This window comes from Rhipicephalus microplus, chromosome 1, assembly GCF_043290135.1.
Source record: "Rhipicephalus microplus isolate Deutch F79 chromosome 1, USDA_Rmic, whole genome shotgun sequence".
Lineage (NCBI taxonomy): Eukaryota > Metazoa > Arthropoda > Arachnida > Ixodida > Ixodidae > Rhipicephalus > Rhipicephalus microplus.
Genome location: NC_134700.1, coordinates 96089544 through 96109443, shown reverse-complemented (window position 1 = coordinate 96109443; position 19900 = coordinate 96089544). Strand labels below are relative to the sequence as shown.

Here is a 19900-nt window from a genome sequence, read left to right as displayed (position 1 = left end):
ACATACCCGCCCGTGGGTATGTGCCGCTGTCTGACGGAAAGTGTTTGACGACGTACGCGACTCGATTGTGAAATTATTCATGTGTTGACTAGCGCGTCATGTTCGTCAAACCATCTTACCCTTCCATGCTAATTTTGGTTCACGCCAAGTAAGGGGGTGACGACTAGAACACCCAAACGTAAGCGGCTAGATAGGTAGATAGATACTCTCAAAGTCGCTGAAGTTTGCTGAGAAATGCTTCGCACTTAATAACAATTTCAACCAGTATCGTCGCTGAAAACACCTCCGATATCAGTGCGCTCGAGGACGCAGCTTTCGAGGAAATGCGACCTGCTGCCGAATCGCCCATTATCCCGCCCCAGATCCTTCATTCTGTGACATCCCCTATAGACGACGGGTGAGCTGTATCAACTAAGCGAGAGTACGAATTTTCAGGAAAACGCAAATGTGCACATGTGATCTCTAGCGTGTCTCATAGAAAGATGTTGATCGATATCAAAAAGCGCGTTAATCTTCGTTGATACAGCGCGCACGAGACCACAATGAAGAATAAGATACACAGGATAGGTGCTGACTGGTGCACCCGGTTCTTGGCTCATCCCATTTTGTGGGTGAGCGCCATCCATAGGATGTCATCATCATCATCATCAGGTGTGCTAGAGTAGGCAAGCTTCGAGGCCGGTAGGTTTCTCATTCTTTGTCCTCTTCTCGTGTGCGTGGCATCAACCAAGATAAACACATACCAACTCGTTCAAGCTAACATTGTTATAGAAAAATATTTCTCGAGCAACAGGGTATGCTTTTCAAAGCACCCAAAAAACTGTACATTAATTCATTAAATTATCACGCCAAAAGCGATTATTCAATCAAAAACTAATTTGAATAATTCTCATTGATTAAATATTTCAATCGACCACCTTTATTGTAATCCTGCGTTTAGAGAACTGCATGGTCAGGACAAATTGAAACTATACTTAATAGCTCACTAAAGGGTTTATTATAATGCAGTGATACACCGCCTTTGCAAGACTTGAAAAACATAAAAATGCGCTCACCTGATGAAGGCAACGCCACCAGCATCGCAATTTCCTTGGTGTCTGTGAAGCGGGGCTGGTTGAATTTTAAAAAGCGAAGTTCCTTAAGCCGCGGGTCACGCGTCCCCGATGTAGTAGTAGTAGTAGTAGTAGTAGTAGTAGTAGTAGTAGTAGTAGTAGTAGTAGTAGTAGTAGTAGTAGTAGTAGTAGTAGTAGTAGTAGCTAGCCACTTCTTCTTTAGTCTTTGGACTGCGCCCGCTGCATGGCGGGACTGGTATATGATGAATATAAGAAGGAAAGATGCGACATGGCAGTCTTACAGTATTCACTAAATGGCCGGACGGACGGACGCATAAACGGACAGACAGACAGACAGCCAGACAGACGCACAGACGAACGCACGGATGGATGCACAGACGGACAGTTGCACGGACGGACGGAAGCACAGGCGGACTAACGAACGTTTCACTCCACTAATCATAATTCACTCCGTTGATATGCTGCGATTCTTTAGCGCCTCCTTAGGCACACGTGATGTCTGTTGACGCTGTCGCTGTCATAGGTTCCCGTCCGACCGAAACACAAAGGAAGAAAGCAGACGAAGGGAGAAGGCAGGAAGTTTAACGAGAAAGACATCCTGTTGGCTACCCTACACTGGGGGTTTAGGAAAAGAGACAAGAAAGGTGAGAAAGGGGGAAGAGAAGGAAACTCAAAAACGAGAGACAGACATTGAATTCACTGCAGCGTGTACAACTCCTCCGCAAGTCAGAGGCGTTCACACAAACCCGTCGTCCTCGAGAAGCTAAAGAGGGCTTTTCCTGCCTTGTGCACAAATTGTACATACAGCGTTCATAGCACCCATATAGTTTAAAAATAGACTGTACTCTGTCCGTCCATCTATTCTTCCGTTTACCGATGCGTCTGTCCGTCTATCTGTCAATGCATCCATTCGCCTGTCCGTCCGTCCGAGCATCTGTCTGCCCAGCCCACGTACATCCGCCCGTACGTCTGTCCATCCGGCCGCGCGTTCATCTCTCCATTCGTTCATCCGCGAATACGTCCGTCACTTTGTTATTTCCTAAGTGTGTTCGAAGAACGCCTGTGTCCATTGAGACGGGGCTGGTTAGAATGGAACGCGATGCGCGCTTCTCCCTACTTACGTGATTTAACACGATGGGCACAGAGACGCTTACGATAGCAAAGTGCGACCACTGTTGAGTCCGCGTGAGGCGCGAGCGTTGGTGCACCCTGGCGGCCAACTGGGACCGTCCAAAATATTTAGGAAACATTTCATATATGCTTCATAATCATGCAATGAGTTTTGCTCCACCATCAGCATTCACTGCGTAGATCGATTGCCAATTTATGATTGAAATAAAGCCGACTTGAATGACATTTGGGACCACGCAACAGCACCGATGACTAGTCGTTAGGAAATAGACGATGACCACGGAAGAAAATGAGTTACAAGGGTGCAGTCTCTAAAAGGAGAAAGGGGCAAATGGTTGAATGCTTCAACCAGATTGAAGTATGCGGTTTGCTACCTTAAACTTAGGAAGAAAAAAATATAGAAAAGGAGTGGAGAGAGTGCAAGGACACACAGCTATATGAAATATGGTATACAGCTGTACATAGATTTAGCAGCTGGACAATGACTCAGAACCCAGAACTTTGAAAGTCAACGCAGGAACCAGTGTCTGTGGTTGCGCGCTAAGCTTTCCACCAAGTTCTCTTGCTGTCTGTGGACTACACGCACACATTATCGCGCTCTTGATAGGAGATGAAAAATAAGCGAAATATCTCAGCCTTATTAATAGCTTTGTCGGGATAACTTTCATAGGTATTTCCTCATGCAGATTTTTTGAGCCTGTCTCATGCATGGTGAACCAATCAGAGCAGACGCATCAATGTAATGTTTTCAGTGAATTTTGTCATCTCGCTTTCTTCAGCATAGCAGAAAAATGGAAAGGTGATTTTGTTTTTATAATGTTTTTTTGGTGTGTCATCACAAGCAAAACTGTTTGAATAGCAAGTCGAACGGTGAGATGCAACCTTATGTAGTAGAGTGATGGCTTCTCATAATAATTAAAGCTAGGTGCCTTTACACATTGGCTCCCATGTGCAGCGCGCCTTAACGCTGCATTAGCATTAGATTGGCGTTTTTTGAGAAATGTGTCGCTTCGTTCAGAAGCATAAATTTTCGTCCACAAGGCCTCATCAACTGTGAGGCCTACGGGACGGCTTTATACTCTCTTACAGTAGAACGTAAATACTCTATATCGTTAAGTTTTTCTAAACACAGTTTCTCGGTGATATAAGAGACTCTATACCATTCAGATAAAAGAAAAAAACGAACCCAGGTATATGGCAGACATGGAAAATAGCGAAGTTCTCGAAGTTGCTCGCGAATTTGATTGGCTTAAAATATAGAGCGTCCTACTAAAGGGATCAACACCTCCCAATGTGACACGCTTCGTCAAATTATAAGTACGCCACTGGTGGATGATTTGAGACCATGAAGCATGCGTTCATTGAATGCGGTCCTAATAATGGTGTATGGAACCTTCGTTAGGTACGGCACATGCTTGAGGGCCGGCACATCACGGCCCGAGACCCATTGTTAGGAACTGAACATTCACCGAACAGATATTCGCAATCATAAACATATAAAATCGAACATTCGTGGCCGATTGGTTGGATGGTGCCGACGTGCCCTATAAAGGGAAAGCTAGTGCTATAGTGCCTACGATGCGTACACTACCAGGCGACGTTCCGGCCGATGCGAGTGCGCCACATTGTAACCCCGCTTACGCCATCATAGAGAGAAGAACGTGAAAGACACGGCTGAGAAGTCACAAAATGATCGACAAGGCTGTGAAGAGCACCATCCAGGAGCTCAGCAACGTTTTGCAAAAGCAGTAAACTCCGCGACACATCCGAGGACTATAAAGGTGCCCCCGTAGTTTCTTAGGATTTCAAGGCCAATTAGCTACGGGGGCACCTCAGCCTATCGTGAACGGCACAAATGACTTATTTTGTATAACTTGAGCACCCAAGCATTCCGTTCGTATGGTAAACCAGTCAAGCTGAACGTGGTCACCCTTTGTTTATCGCTGTATCTATCACAATAATCCACTACTGTCATTCTCAATATTTTATCACGTCCGACAAGAAACTTTATATGGTGCTTGCCGGCTGTACGTTTCGTACTTGATATTTAGGGAACGAGTGACGAGTAGTGCGACTTGGCCTACTTCAGTGGCGCATATATTTTCGCTCGCGTACGAAGGCCCAATTTCTTCGCGGACCATGAACAGACACAGAGCTATCCCAATTTCATTGGCACATACACGTGAGATTTTGTTTACAGATAGATATACGCATTCTTGTTTCGCCTACACGTATTCGGCTCTGCTTTAAGAAAATCATAAAAAATATATTGAAAATTTTTGATGTCATCTACTTAATCTACATTGTTTTGGTTTCAGGAATTCTTCGGCTGTAACACTGGGATAGGAACACAAATATTTGTTCAAAAATATTTCGGAACGAAACTTTCCCAATTGTTCAATATTTGCTCATGAGGCCACAATTATGTCTTCCTCTTTTCTTTCCTTTTGCAACTTTTATAGATTCGTTTGCATACTTATTCAAAACAGCTGGTAAAGTGACCTGGTATGATTAAACACTGGGAACAACTTTTTTCTCTAATAGGCGCTATGATTCATATTACAAATACTACTTCAAAAACCTTACTTTATCACTCCGCCTCATGGCCTATCCCACTGAGTGGGAAGGTAGTAACATTCATTGCATACTTTTATTTTTATCTTTATTTTTTTTATTTCATAATATCATGATAGCCAATGACATTATGGAGGGGAGTGAAGCATGATTTTCTTTACTCATACAACGTTAGCTGAATAAAAGTCACACCACCTTCCTAAAGGGAACCCTGATGCGAAGCATCCGCGTTGCGCGCGGGTTGTGTCACGGGTTGAACGGTGCTAACGAGGGTGCTGCAGTGAGCGCTGGAAGATTCGTTTGAAGCGATGGCTGGCGTGTAGGTCTTGTCGTTTCTAAAGAGTGCATACGGGCACTGGACTAGAGCTGGAGCGCGTTTCGCCATGACCATCACGGTCTTGTGATTGGTGGGTAGTTTTTGTTCCGAAGACACACATCTTCAGCGAGTGCACGTCACGCATGTATTCGACAAGCCATGCTCCTCCTCTACCACTCACGTCAACATTAGGTCTCCCACAACTACAGGAGGCGCGCATCGACACGTCTCCCCGCAATCAGTCAGTGTCTCCTACACACAGCACTGTTATTTTGGCAGGTTGGAAGCGAGGTACAACGCGAGCATCATGGCGTCACAGACGCACACGACAACGCACTCGGAGCAGGAGCGTCTCGGAGAAGTACCCGATTGTCTTCCAGTACCAACCAGTCGGTGGTCGGTGGTGTATTGAGCAGCAGTCGCGGTAGCGGAGCGAGCGGCCGTAGCGGCAGATATTGTGGGCGAATGGACGAGTCGTCAGCTGCGGGCGCTGCGTGAGCGCACGGCAGGCGAGAGAGAGAGAGAGAAAGAGGGAGTGAATTCTGCGCGCACTGCGAGGGGAGCATGACGCCAACGCGTATCTGCGGTGCAACCTACTTGGCACCGCTCCAACGCTTGCGGCGAGGCGAACGCGTTGCGGCACGTTCGTATGGACGCACAGAGAAACAGCGTAACACAGGCTAGTCAAAAAGCTGCGTCACATGTAATAAACGTGTAGTACAAAGAGACAACGCAGGCTTAATTACTTAGTTACAAAATGGTAGCTAGCGCAGTACGAAACAGCTAATGATCGGTGATGACAACCACAAATCCGGGAAGGTTGTTCCAGTCTACAGATCTTTTGCGAATAAATGAGTCACTGCATGTTTTTTGCAAGAGATGACTAGACACCAGCTTTATTGTAATGATCTATTATAGCCAATACGTAAGAAGGGAAGAAAATGACAGTGTCACAAATTTTTGTAATGTGATGGTAGATTTCGCGAGAAACGCACAGGCGGCAAAGCTTAGGACCGCATCAGAGAGACGCTAGCTCTATTGAGTTCTTCATGGCAGTAATTCTCAGGTGACGGTTGTAGTTATGTAGAATGAAACGAGAAGACTCGTTCTGGATTAGTTAGTGAGCATTTATTAGATTAGCTGAACTCTGGTCCCCCAATGCCGCAGCATATTGTCACGTGCGTCCCGCGAGAAAGACGAAGGCGACAGTGCATACGCGCATTTTCACGCTTTTATGCAGAACGCAACAACGAGAAAGACGAGGAACTCTCTGGCGCGTGGTAAATAAAAAGACCGACCCGCGGCTGCTTTTCCAGCGTCTCCGAATACGACCTCTGTCTTCACGTCGCGACACTGGAGGAGCTGGTGGGTATCGATCCCAGTACCTCTCACGTCGTCACCAAGTCGTCGCTGGCGGTCTCCCTCACCTGCACGAGGTCACACTTCCCCGATTCACCAAGGCTACGCTGACGCCGTCAGAAACCACACCCCAAGCCCGTGCCAGGGAAACTAACTGCCGCGACCTCCGGTGGCAAGGTTGCCGATTGCCGAGATGCCAAAAAGACCCCCTTGCCTCTACACAAAGAAGCCGTGACGACGGTGATGACGAAGACAATGACCACCAGGAGTGCTAATGCCAATGAACTTGTACGTGCTGACCTTAGCGTTATTATGGACGGACACTACGTAACAGCACTGGTTGACACTGGCGCTCTCTTCTCCATTATGGCACAAGGGCTTGCCGACCACCTTAATAAGGTCAAGCCGCGGTGGAGTGGGCCGTGCATAAAAAGTGCTGGTGCACAGCTAATGACGCCAACCGGTAAATGCACTGCTCGGCTCGTAATTGATTATTCGAGCTTCGTCACCCCTTTTGTGATTTTACCGGTAAGGAGCTGATTTCGGGGTATAGATTTTCTGCGAGAGCACTGTGCTGTTATCAATATTCCAGAACGTATTGTCACCTTTTCCGCCATTTCTTACGTCGACGCCATCACTGAAGAACAAACGCTACGTTTACGTGTAGCCGATGATGTGATGCTCCTGCCGATATCTTGCTGCCTTGTGACGGTGTTATGTGAACGACCGTGCCGTAATAGGGTGATAGGGAAGCGAATAGACACGCTATTGCTTACGCAAGGTGTTTCAATAGCGAGAGGCGTTCTGGCACTAACTGATGGGCAGGCAGAATTGCTCCTCACCAACTTCAGCAACGAGCGTCGTCATATCCAGAAGGGCACCGCAATTGCCTACTATGACGACGTGGACCAAGCCAGAGATTGCCACGCTTTGCAACCGGACGACGTGACCGTCCCTGCCTCGACACCTTTTTTTGTCAACAATTGCTCTATCCTTTCACCCTTGGATAAAGAGCGCCTACTAGAGCTGACACATCAGTTCAAAAACTGTTTTTCGTGCACGTCGAAAGTCAAGCTAACATCACTGTCCCGGCACCGAATCATCGTTGAAGAAAATACCAGACCGATCCGACAAAACCCATACCGCGTGGTTCCGAAAGAATGCGAGGAGATCCAAAAGCAACTTCAGAAGATGCTCAAAGATGACGTAATACAGCCTTCCAAAAGTCCCTGGGCATCCTTCGTAGTATTGGTTAAAAAGAAAGACGGCAGCTTGCGTTTCTGTATAGATTACCGCAAGACCAGTTCAAGAAGAAAGACGTCTACCCAATGCCACACATAGGTGACCCTTTTGATCGGCTGCGGCATGAACGCTATTTCTCATCGATGGACCTGCGAAGTCGCTATGGGCAAATAGAGGTCGACGAGAGAGACCGTGGGCACACTGCCTTCGAGACGCCCGACAATCTTTATGAATTTGAAGTTCTTCCATTTGGGTTATGCTCAGCGCCAGCCACTTTTCAGCGTTTAATGGACACTGTGCTATTGAGACAGAAGTTACACACAAGCTTGGTCTGTCTAGACTACGTTATTGTCTTTTCAGCTACATTCGAGGAACACCAAAGACGATTATTCGCAGTTCTACAAGCTACACGTTCGGATGGCCTCACTTTAAAACCAGAGAAGTGCGATTTTGATTTCACCGAACTTTGCTTCTTAGGCCACGTGGTCAGCCACGAAGGTGTTCGACCTGACCCGGGCAAAATCGACGCTGTGGCAAAGTTTCCCGCACCGCATGATAAAAAAGCAATGAGACGCTTCTTAGGCCTCTGCGCTTATTACCGACGATTGTCACGGGTCCCGTTAATTAGGGAGGTGATCGCCGGGCTAATTCCAAGGGCCGAAGTATCGGCCCCCCGAACCGCACCACGAAAGCGTGGACAATTTAGAAGTGGTCCTATTTGGCGCGCCAGCGGACATCGGCTGTGGCCCAAAGAACAAGTCAGAGCCGAGAGTTGATAAACAAACAAAATTATATTCTCAATAATGGCAGTTCAAAAACAATACACAAGTATGCACACTCCACAATAGTTGAGTACAATATGTCACTAATCAAACAACGTACTACACAGTACAATCAGCCACACTCGAAACAACGGACACAGACAACGATACGCACTATAATGCAGTCACATGCATTGAACAACCAAGACACTTAAAGACTAAAGAGGTGGAAAACGTATCCAGTCCAAAGTTCTTGGAACAAAAGTCCGGATGATACTCTTCCGAGAATCCCTCACTCAAAGTCCAGCATTGTTGTCGTTCCTCTGCCCCCGTAGTTTCTCTTCCAGGAAACCTCTGTCCTTCCACTGTCCCCGAAGTTTCTTTTCCAGGAAACTTCGCTAAAGTTTCTCTTCCAGGAAACCTCGCGTCTTCAATTGGCCACTCTCCAAGCTTCAAACTTCTTCGCCGGAAACACGTCGGCTTCACACACGCAGCTGTTGCCACGCGTCTTCGCTCGATAGCAGTAAACACACACTCTTGCCTGTAGCTCGAGTCGTCACCCCTCAGGTGGAAATCATCTTCTTCTCCTGTTTTGTCTCTACGGACAAAACCTTCGCCGACTACACGGCTGAATCCCTACGCGCTCTGGCGCTAACTTCGGTCTTCTCCTGATCTCCCATCTCTGCTGCTCGATTAAATACCTTCCGCGCGAGATTCCAAAAAGTTCACATCATTTTGTCGGCGCGATACGCAGCGAAGGCTGGGGAGACGGCGAGACGGTTCGAAGGCTGTCCGTGACGGATGACGCAACCCGGCATCACCACGCCCCTTTCCATCTAGAACATTCGAGGACTTGTTCGGCCGCCGATGAGAGGAGGTTCGTCGGCAAACCTACGCTTCCGAGGGGAGAGGGTCGCGCGCCCGGGGAGTCTTTGGATGCTTGTTTTCTTTTTTTTATCCTTGACCTCTCGGCGCTTCGTCGCGAGAATTTGGCGGCACGCCCTTTTTGAGCGCTCGTTTTGTGACACTGTCCCCTACTTTAAGAATATTATATCATAATATTGAAAACCACACAAACGAGCGCGAAGAGTCCCCACACTCTCAAAGACTGTAACATAGTCCGTCGCTCATGACACGTTACATTCACAATAGATCACTCAATACACTTGTACATTACAATTCAATCTCACAACACATATAATATAGACACAGGTACATGAATACAATTCTCCATCGCATACCCCAGACAATACAAATGTACAAAGTTCTTTCATTACAACAATTGTACAATGCTATACATCACATCACCAGAACAAACATTTTGATTCGCTCGACACAGGATAACATAGTAACAACACAGCCAAACGCATTCCGATTTGACCTCAGCACCTATCCTAAGTACTTCGAGCTGCGCTTACGCCCTTTCTTGCGGTGCTTGTTCGATCTTTTCTTGTTTTTTCTCGTTTTGTTCCGGCGAGCCCTTTCCACCGATGGTATCTGAGGTGGCGTTTCAGCCATCGTTGTCACTTCCGACATGGTTTGCGGGTCATAACGTTCAACGGGTCCTGTCTGTTTATTTACCAGCTTGTTCATGCCACGTCAATGGGCCTGGCTGGCCAACTCCGTCACCTTTACACTGTCGGTCAGTTGAGTTCGAGCCGACGTAAGTCCAGCTGCCCAGCACGTAAACTCATTCAATACGATCATGTTCTCATTCATGGTCTCTTGCGCCCAGGCTTCACCTTGGGCTCGAGTGAAATCCCTCACGGGATTCTTCTCCGCTGTATCTCGCGGCCCCTGTGTCGGTGGGGGCTCCATCTTCGGGTCTTCTCCAAAACATTCTGGTTCGTTCGGCCCTCGCGCCCCGTCGATGTTTCCGATGACGAGGTCGTACAGGGGGGTCGTCATGCATAGAGCCGTAACCTTCCCGCTGAAGTACGGGGTTTCAACCTCAAGCTCTGCTTCGGGAAGCATCCGAACCGTACTGTCAATTAGGCAAACCGGTTTCGTTTTGCCTGTCAACTTACTTTCACGTACCAAATTTCTCCGCCCGATAACAGTGGAGCTACCGGTATCTCTTAACACCGTAACCTTCTTGCCCGCAACTTTTCCAGGCAGCGTTGGCATTCCCTTCGTAACACCGGTTGGCTGTTCTGTCATTACAGCCCCCACAATACGAAGTTTCTCTCCATTTTTCAACTCTAAGAATCCGTCGGTGATGGCATTATCATCGGATTTTGGTGCTGCTAGCACACAGGATACCTGATGAGTTTGACTCGCTCCGTTACGACATGCGTCTATATATGCCCAGTCTGACCCCACATGAAACATTTTACTACCGTAGGGCTCGCAAAGTTAGTACGACAGTTGTTCGCGCGATGACCCACTCGGTTACACAGAAAACATCGCGGAACAATCTCCGGTGCACGCTTCTTTTGTTCGGGTGCCGATTTCTTCAAATCTTCGGGACACTCCTTCTTGACTTTGGCCAAATTTGTGCCACCTTGCACTTCCAAGAATTGATCAGCCAATTCAAGCATTCCTTCAAGTGACTCAGCCTTCCTCTCTTTCAATTACAGCGACAGGCTTGGGTGGCAACTAGTAAGAAATTGCTCTCTAATAAGGAGCTCTCTAAGCTCATCGTACTCCTGCGCTGTCCCTGAAAGTTCAATCCATCTGTCGAAATAATGGCTAAGTCGGGCGGCGTACTGCGTAGCCGTCTCCCCATCAGCTGGCTTTTCTGTCCAAAATCTGTCCCGGAATCCTTCCATCGTAAATCTAAATCGCTTCAGCAAAGCAGTTTTCACCTTTGCACAGTTGGCTGCATCGGTCGGCGTCAGCCTACCGTACACACTGAGCGCTTCACCACTCAAGCAAGTACTCAAAGCAGTTGCCCATTGATGTTCCGGCCAGTTCTGGCTCCTTGCAATCGTCTCAAATCTGGGAAGGTACGCGTCAAGGTCATCCTTCCTTTCACCAAACGCTACGAGCAGCTTGCTTGGGTTCAAGTGGCAGCCATGATCATCCCGTTGGCTGCTTTCAACTCTAGCTTGGACCGGAGTTTCACTTCGCTGTTGCAAACGGAGCCGCTTGAGTTCCAGCTCATGCTGCCGCTGCCGTTCCCTTTCAGCCATCTCCGCTCCTCTTTCTTCTTTCAGCTGACGCTCCCACGCTTTTTTTTCTTCTCTCGCTCTTTCGGCTGCCAACTTCTCTCTCTCCAGCTCCAACTTCAATTGCTGCTCTCTTTCTTCTTTCAGCTGTCGCTCGTTTGCCTCTCTTTCTTCTTTCGCCCTTTCAGCTGCCAGCTTTTCTATCTCCAACTCCAACTTCAATTGTTGCTCTCTTTCTTCCTTCGCCCTTTCAGCGGCCAGCCTTTCTCTCTCCAACTCAGCTGCTTTTTCTTCCTTGGCCCTCTCAGCTGCCAACCTCTCTCGTCCCAACTCAGCTGCTTTTTCTTCCTTGGCTCTCTCAGCTGCCAACCTCTCTCTCTCTCCACCACCTCTTTCTCAATCTGGCTTACCCATTTCCGTATTTCGGCGCCAGAAAGACCCATCTTCTCACCAAGAGCGACTAACTTTTCGAGATCCATTGTGTCTCGCAACTAAAACCTTGCCGCGTGCAAAATATATCTGCCTAAATCAGTCTATCGGAACACTCCCCTGCACTCGTTAACGAGAACACTGAGCAACACACAAAATCGTTCCGATAGCACTATCAACAACTCGAGGCTCTTTCTCACTACTTTGGACACACTGTGCACCAAAAAGGTCCTAGTCGCGGACGCCAGATTAATTGTCACGGGTCCCGTTAAATAGGGAGGCAATCACCAGGCTAATTCCAAGGTCCGGAGTATCGGCGCCCCGAACCGCACCACGAAAGCGTGGGCAATTCAGAAGTGGTCCCTTTTGGCGCGCCAGCGGACGCCGGCGGTAGCCCAAAGAACAAGTCAGAGCCGAGAGTTGATAAACAAACAAAATTATATTCTCAATAATAGCACATCAAAAACAATACACAAGTATGCGCACTCCACAATAGTTGAGTACAATATGTCACAAATCAAACAACGTACTACTCAGTACAATCAGCCACACTCGAAACAACGGACACAGACAACGATATGCACTACAATGCAGTCGCATGCATTGAACAACCAAGACACTTAAAGACTAAAGAAATAGAAAACCTATCCAGTCCAAAGTTCTTGGAACAAAAGTCTGGATGATACTCTTCCGAGAATCATTCACTCGAAGTCCAGCGTTGTTGTCGTTCCACTGCCCCCGAAGTTTCTCTTCCAGGAAACCTCTGTCGTTCCGCTGTCCCCGAAGTTTCTCTTCCAGGAAACCTCGCCGAAGTTTCTCTTCCAGGAAACCTCCGAAATTTCTCTTCCAGGAAACCTCGCGTCTTAAATTGGCCACTCTCCAAGCTTCAAACTTCTTCGCCGGAAACACGTCGGCTTCACACACGCAGCTGTTGCCACGCGTCTTCGCTCGATAGCGGTAAACACACACTCTTGCCTGTAGCTCAAGTCGTCACCCATCAGGTGGAAATCATCTTCTTCTCCTGCTTTGTCTCTACGGACAAAACCTTCGCCGACTGCACGGCTGAATCCCTACGCGCTCTAGCGCTAACTTCCGTCTTCTCCGGATCTCCCATCTCTGCTGCTTGATTAAATACCTTCCGCGCGAGATTCCAGAAAGTTCTCATCATTTCGTCGGCGCGATACGCAGCGAAGGCTGGGGAGAGGGCGAGACAGTTCGAAGGCCGTCCGCGACGGATGACGCAACCTGGCATCACAATGCCCCTTTCCATCTAGAACATTCGAGGGCTTGCTCGGGCGCCGATTAGAGGAGGTTCGTCGGCGAACCTACGCTTCCGAGGGGAGAGGGTCGTGCGCCCGGGGAGTCTTTGGATGCTTGTTTTCTTTTTTTTATCCTTGACCTCTCGGCGCTTCGTCGCGAGAATTCGGCGGCGCGCCCTTTTTGAGCGCTCGTTTTGTGAGAACGATTCATCGCCAACTTTTTGTCTATTGCGGCACCATTGACGCGGCTGACACGAGAGGATGTCCCCTTTGTTTGGGGCGAAAAGGAACAAAGTGCATTCAACGAATTACGCCAACACCTCCGAACACCTCCGGGTCTGGCGCACTTTGACCAGGAAGCGCCAACAGCACTTCACACCGACGCAAGCAATGTAGGCCTGGGCGCCGTACTGATACAATGGCAAGATAACTCCGAGGAAGTGATAGCCTATGCCAGCAGAGCTTTCTCTCGCAAGAGAGAGAACTACCCGTCTACCTAGAAAGAGTGCCTCGCCGTGGTCTGGGCGGTTCTCAAATTTCGACCTTATCTGTATGGCCACTCATTCAATGTCGTCAGCCATTACCACTCGATTTGCTGGCACAGACCCCTTCGGCCATTAAGCACGCTGGAGCCTTCGGCTTCAAAAGTTTGATATGACCATAATTTATAAATCATGGAAGAAGCACACTGACTCAGACTATCGCTCACGGTCATCCAACAAGCCTGCCGCTATTAATGACGACTCAATGGACGCCACATTTTCGTGAGTCATCAACGCGGCCACTGTTTCACGAGAGCAGCGCAGTGACCCTGACCTGCTCCCGATTATTCACTTCTTAGAAGGATGACGTGAAGACATGCCGCGAGTTTTTGCGAGATGACTGTCATCTTTTTGTTTAGAGAATGACGTCCTATACAAAAAAAATATTCTCCCACGGGCAGCCCATACTTGCTCGTCATCCCTGCATCACTGCGAAAAACAATTCTGGAAGCCTCCCATGAAGATGTCACCTCCGGTCATCGCGGCTACACTCCAACATTGTCCCGTCTGCAAAACAGTTACTACTGGCCGAACCAACCTGCTGATGTAAAACATCAAGTTAAACCTGTGCCAACTGTCAAAGACGCAAAGCACCCCCCGGCAGGCCGGTAGGCTTATTACATTCTGTCAAAGCACCAGCAAAGCCGTTCGCCCAAATCGAATTGGATTTCCTGAGCCCATTCCCAACTTCTACCACCGGGAACAGATGGATTATTGTCGCCACTGATCACTTGTCTCGCCGCACATAAACTAAAGCCATGCTGAGGGCCACAGCAGCAGAAGCGGCTAATTTCTTCATAGAAAAAGTCGTCTTTCGGCACGGTGCTCCAACAGTTCTCATCACGAATAAAGGAGCTGCGTTCATGGCAGAACTTTTGGAGTCAGTTCTCAGGCTCAGCGGTACAGCTCGCCGGAGAACAACGGCGAGCCATACACAAACGAATGGACTAACAGAACAGCCTAATAAGACCCTCGCAGGCATGCTCTGCATGTATGTCGCCACAGAACACAAGAAGTGAGATGAAATCTGGCCTTATGTGACATTCGCCTTTAATACCGCCTGACAGGAAACTACCGGAATGACGCCGTTTAGTTTAACGCAGGGGCACGAAGGCATTACAACGTTGGGCGCTATGCTGCCTTACGAGTGTGACGGCAATCATGCAGACGCCGAAGAATTTGGTCAGCGCGCCGAAGCAGCCCGACAGCTAGCTCGAGTGCGTATTTGTCACCAGCAACACAATGATGCGAAACGGTACGACCTACGACATAAATTGCTAACCTACACACCAGGTTACAAGGTATGGGTCTGGATCCCAATACATTGACGCGGACTTTAAGAGAATCATCATTTTCATTGGTACAGTGCACCACGACAAGGACACACACAAAGGAGAGATGCACACACACACAGCGCTAACTTGCAACTAATGTTTTATTTGCGATCACACATGCTGTTTATACAACAGTAGACCGATAAAACCTGGATAATGTCACGTCAAGAATACAGCACAGCCCATGCACGTGTCATCACCGATAGCGACAATCTACACTAGCCCGTCAAAGTGAAGATTCTAGATACTCCTTTTCTTTAGAAGATAATGCTATAGAAGCCACACTGACACATTTTTCTTTCATTTTGTCTATTTCAAAAGCTTCAAATCTTGACGTGACATTATCCAGGTTTTATCGGTCTACTGTTGTATAAACAGCATGTGTGATCGCAAATAAAACATTAGTTGCAAGTTAGCGCTGTGTGTGTGTGCATCTCTCCTTTGTGTGTGTCCTTGTCGTGGTGCGCTATACCAGTGAAAATGATGAATCTCAACCAATAAGCCCGGCAACGTGCCTTAGCAAAGTTCATTTCAGAGAAGCTATTACGATGATACTTCGGCCCATATTGAGTCACCCGACGATTGAGCGACATCAACTACGAAGTTATTCCCGACGGCGATTGCAGTTCCAGTCGCCGAAACCGCTCACCCGAGATCGTGCATGTCATCCGGATGAAACCCTACTTGTCCAGCTAACTCTCGTTTGTCCTGTGGGTACCGGTGCATATGTGCAATTTTTTTTAAATAGAGCGCCTTGACTGCGCATCGGGACGATGCCATTTCTGGAGGAAGGCAAATGTCACGTGCGCCCTGCGAGAAAGACGAAGGCGACAGTGCGTACGCGCATTTGCACGCTTTTATGCAGAATGCAACCACGAGAAAAACGAGGAACTCTCTGGCACACGGTAAATAAAAAGACCGACCTGGTGCTGCTTTATCAGCGTCTTCAACTACGACCTCTGTCTTCACGCCGCGACAATATTCTAGCTTGCTACGAATCACCATATTGTACAATTGCAGTTTAAGGGAGACGGGCGAGGAGGGCGAAATTGCAGTAATATACCCAACCATGCGGTTTGCATTATTTCAATGGAACCTATGTGCAGCAACAGCCGAAACAAGTGGTGGAGTTGCCACGCCGCGGTGCTTAGTGGCTAAGGTACTCGGTTGCTGACCCACAGGTCGTGGGATCGAATCCCGGCTGTGGCAACTGCAAGTTCGATGGAGATGAGAGTGCTGTAGGTCCGTGCGCTCAGATTTGGGTACGCGGTAAAGAACTCCAGGTGCTCGAAATTTCCGCAGTCCTCCACTACGTCGTCTCTCATAATCACATGGCGGTTTTGGGATGTTAAACCCCACATAATAATCAATGAATTAAGAAGTTGTGTTGGGTACACCCAGATAGCAATAAGTGGTGACAAGTTCCAATGGCATGTCGTCAAGTAGGTAGCAGAAGATATATTCCGGAAACACACAAAACTATATATTTGACAGTATTCAGATTCATTTGCCATGTCACGCACCAGTTAGAGATGGAGTCATCATAAAAATGGGTCATGATCATCATGGTGATACCATCATTACGATGCCCCGACTTCCGAGAAGGCGAGAAAGAGGAAGAGGTGCGACCCGTGCTTTGCGAAAACGACTGCTACCGTGTCTCACATGGCTAAGGAGCGACGCGGAAGTCATGCAGTGTCTAAAAACGAAGACGCCCGACTTGCCGCAGGGACACATCAACCAGCGTTTGCGGCACTTTCTGAATCCTGTGAAGTGCCGGGTCAGGTGCCCACAGGCTTTAGGCGTGGCTCCAGGTGCAACGTCGCTGAAGAAAAGGCAGTCGCAGCTCCGTCACTCGCACTCAACGTTCGCCGCAAGAGCATCACGCTGCCTAATGCCGAAGACTTCTGCGAGCTCCCTAAGCTGTCACTGACTGCACCCTCGATACCTACGGCCCCTCCTCAAACAACAAGTCGGAGTCCTCCTAAGTCCAAGGCCGGCTCAAGGCACGACATAGCAGAAGTAAATTCATCCTCACCTCCAGCGTGCGTGGTCACCCTTCCTAAGAGCTCTACAGCTGATGAAGGAGAGAAAATTGTCGGTAATGTGAAGCTGCTGCCGCCCAAGCCTACTTCACCGTCGCTTCGAGATATGCCACAGCAGGAACAGGCTCCAAGAGCCAGGCGAGGGTCTACGAATAAACTGCAGGCAAACAAGCTAGAGTACCAGGCTACCGCCCAAGATCAAAACGACGCCCTCGGAAAAAGAGTTGTTGAAGCTGGTGACCAACGGAAACTCAAGGCTGCTCCGGGCTATAAACAAGAAAGTCAGCTATTTCTGACCGCCCCACAACAATTCGCCCAAAACGTGAGTACACCATCAATGTCATGTGTGAGTCGAAAGTGATCGGCAAGAAGAGCACTTACTTGCGTGATATCATTATTTTTCAAGGTGTTGTTTAACGACAACAAGCTGTAAACAATACCTTGAGCTTGATCATTGCTGAACTACTTGAAGATAAACGTTCATAGCCTTTAATCAGAGAGGCGACAACGATCACGTTTTGCTGCAGTTTCAGTGTAAAGCCGTTCCTGTCACAGTATATGCATGGTATTATCGCAAGATGACGGCTGGTTGTTGTGCAATGCATGTGAGATAAGTTAAAAGGGCTGGTCTTCGGGAATTGCAAAGAAAAAGTGCGCGTGCTTCACTTCAAGTTTAGGTGTCCTAGAATCAGCCTTCTTCGAAATGCCATCAATCTGGTCGGATATTTGATCGATAAATTTTGCGTAGGAGGGACTGACACAGGGGTAGCCAGCGCCGAGTGTAGTTCACAACCTGGCCAACTGGTGAAACAGTCTTAACCTATCGCGTTGCGTTGTCATAGCATGATCAAGCTTCGAGATAAAGGAGTCTTTCTGACAGCACATTTTCGAGAATATTTTTTTCCTTTGCAAAGCCGCCAATTGTTCTATAAAAGTTGTTCAAGGCATTGGCAACGGCACCCTAAGTCACTCACGAATCGAACAAATGTCTTAATGATGCTACTGCATGTCAAGCAGCCTACGAAGACGTTTGGCTACTGCAGTACTAATTTGAGACACTGCTCTGCAGGGAATCCCACCACCGCTCTGGCCGGAAAAAGTGGTTGTCCAGCGAGCCTCCTACGACTGGCATTCCGAGCTAGATGACCGGCAGACGAATACGTGGCCATGCATGCTCTTCACGGTGGCTTTCTTGGTCGGCCTAGTAATCCTTCTCATCTTCTTTCTGGTCGACTCAACCAAGAAGTTAGCCTCGTTAGAGAGAACTACAACAACGAGCCCACTTACAACTCCATTGAAAAGAAAGGAGCGCGAGATAATCGAGTCAGCGACGAGTGCTCTTTCGGTCGTCCCCAACGGCACTGAATCCACGACAACGACGACGACCGAGGTCGCGTTCTCTGCCGAGAAAGAGGAGGAGGTGGATGTCTCAATGGCTACTCCAACAAGCGACTACGAAGAAGAGTATCAACAAACTGAAACTTCCTGGGTAGAAACGAGTGAACGCATTAGCCTTTATTTGTGACTGCCTGATTAGGATGATTATATGCACTTAATCGACAGTATTGGTGAATATCGCACTAATATAGAATTCAAAAGAGCGAAAAGAACAAAGAGTTTGTGTTGAACTCATAATGACCACTGACGTTGTGTGGAAGTTTATTTTATTCCTCGCTTTATTTGCACCATTTGTTTATTTCTGCCATCAATCAAAACGAACTTACCGATTCGAAAAGGTGAGCTAACTCGTAATTAACCATTCGATGGTATATGTTGAAACTTTATTGGGTATTTAGCTTCCACCGGAAAGCTGATCCAGGCCAATGCCAGTTTAGAACAGATAGTTTAAGCCAAAATGTCACGTTTGGTGTCGTTTGGTCGGCACTGCATTGACCTTGGAGTGAGTCGCGATGGCTGCATAGCTTAAGTAATGAATACTGCTTTAAAAAAATTCTCAAGAATCACGCACCTTAAGAATCTGTGTTATGTGAAGCATGCGGATGGAAGGTGACTGTGTTGTATTTTTTTACTGAGCGAAAGTAAGCGCGAAACATATGATTTAGTCATGGTTTTCATACTTCTCCTCTCTCTATAGTTCGAAAGTAGCCACTTATGATGTAACGCAGCTCAAAGCGCTGATTGAGTAAGAAGCTAGGCAGATCTGTGCAAACTTCGATTGACATTACATTTTTTTTGTGTGTAGGCCGGCAGGCTCTTGAAACAGTGAATGTATTCGACGAAATTTCGGCATGCCTGAATATTCAGTCGTGCACCATGACGTGTAGCAGGTGAGTCCAGTTATGAAGGCTCAGAAACGCATTACATGCGCTAAAAACAAGTAGATACACGTTTTCGTAGGCTACGGCGCGCACGCTCTCAATGCAGACGCTCCTGAGATCTTCAGTACCCAGGGACAGCAGCACCACCTCTACTGTTACCTGTCGGAGAATCAGCCGAGATGCGGCGCGGCCACCTCGTTCATTCCACTGCCTCCTTCTAGTACACTGTAACGAGGCGAAGGCTGCACCCATGGAGGAAGGAATGTTTTTCCTTCCTCCATGGCTGACCCGCGGAGGAGGGAAAGGTAGGAGAGGGCATGCCCAGGCGACGCAGGGCGTAAAAACTGTGGCGCAAATTACGTTACACCGGCCATGTTCAATGGGCACAATGGCGGCGTTTTGTTATTGCTGATGTAGTGCGGTATGGCACCGTTCAGGCGGTCCAG

General features: G+C 48.0%; 1 protein-coding gene across 1 annotated transcript; it reads left to right on the top strand.

Annotated features, from left to right (window-relative positions):
* Nucleotides 1–16758: 16758 nt before the first annotated feature.
* On the top strand, nt 16759–18772 carry LOC119187156 (uncharacterized). The gene is made up of 2 exons (XM_075870520.1): nt 16759–17497; nt 18245–18772. The coding sequence occupies exons 1-2, from the start codon at nt 16796–16798 to the stop codon at nt 18698–18700; spliced, it is 1158 nt and encodes a 385-aa protein (XP_075726635.1). The 5' UTR covers nt 16759–16795; the 3' UTR covers nt 18701–18772.
* The last annotated feature ends 1128 nt before the right edge of the window (nt 18773–19900 follow it).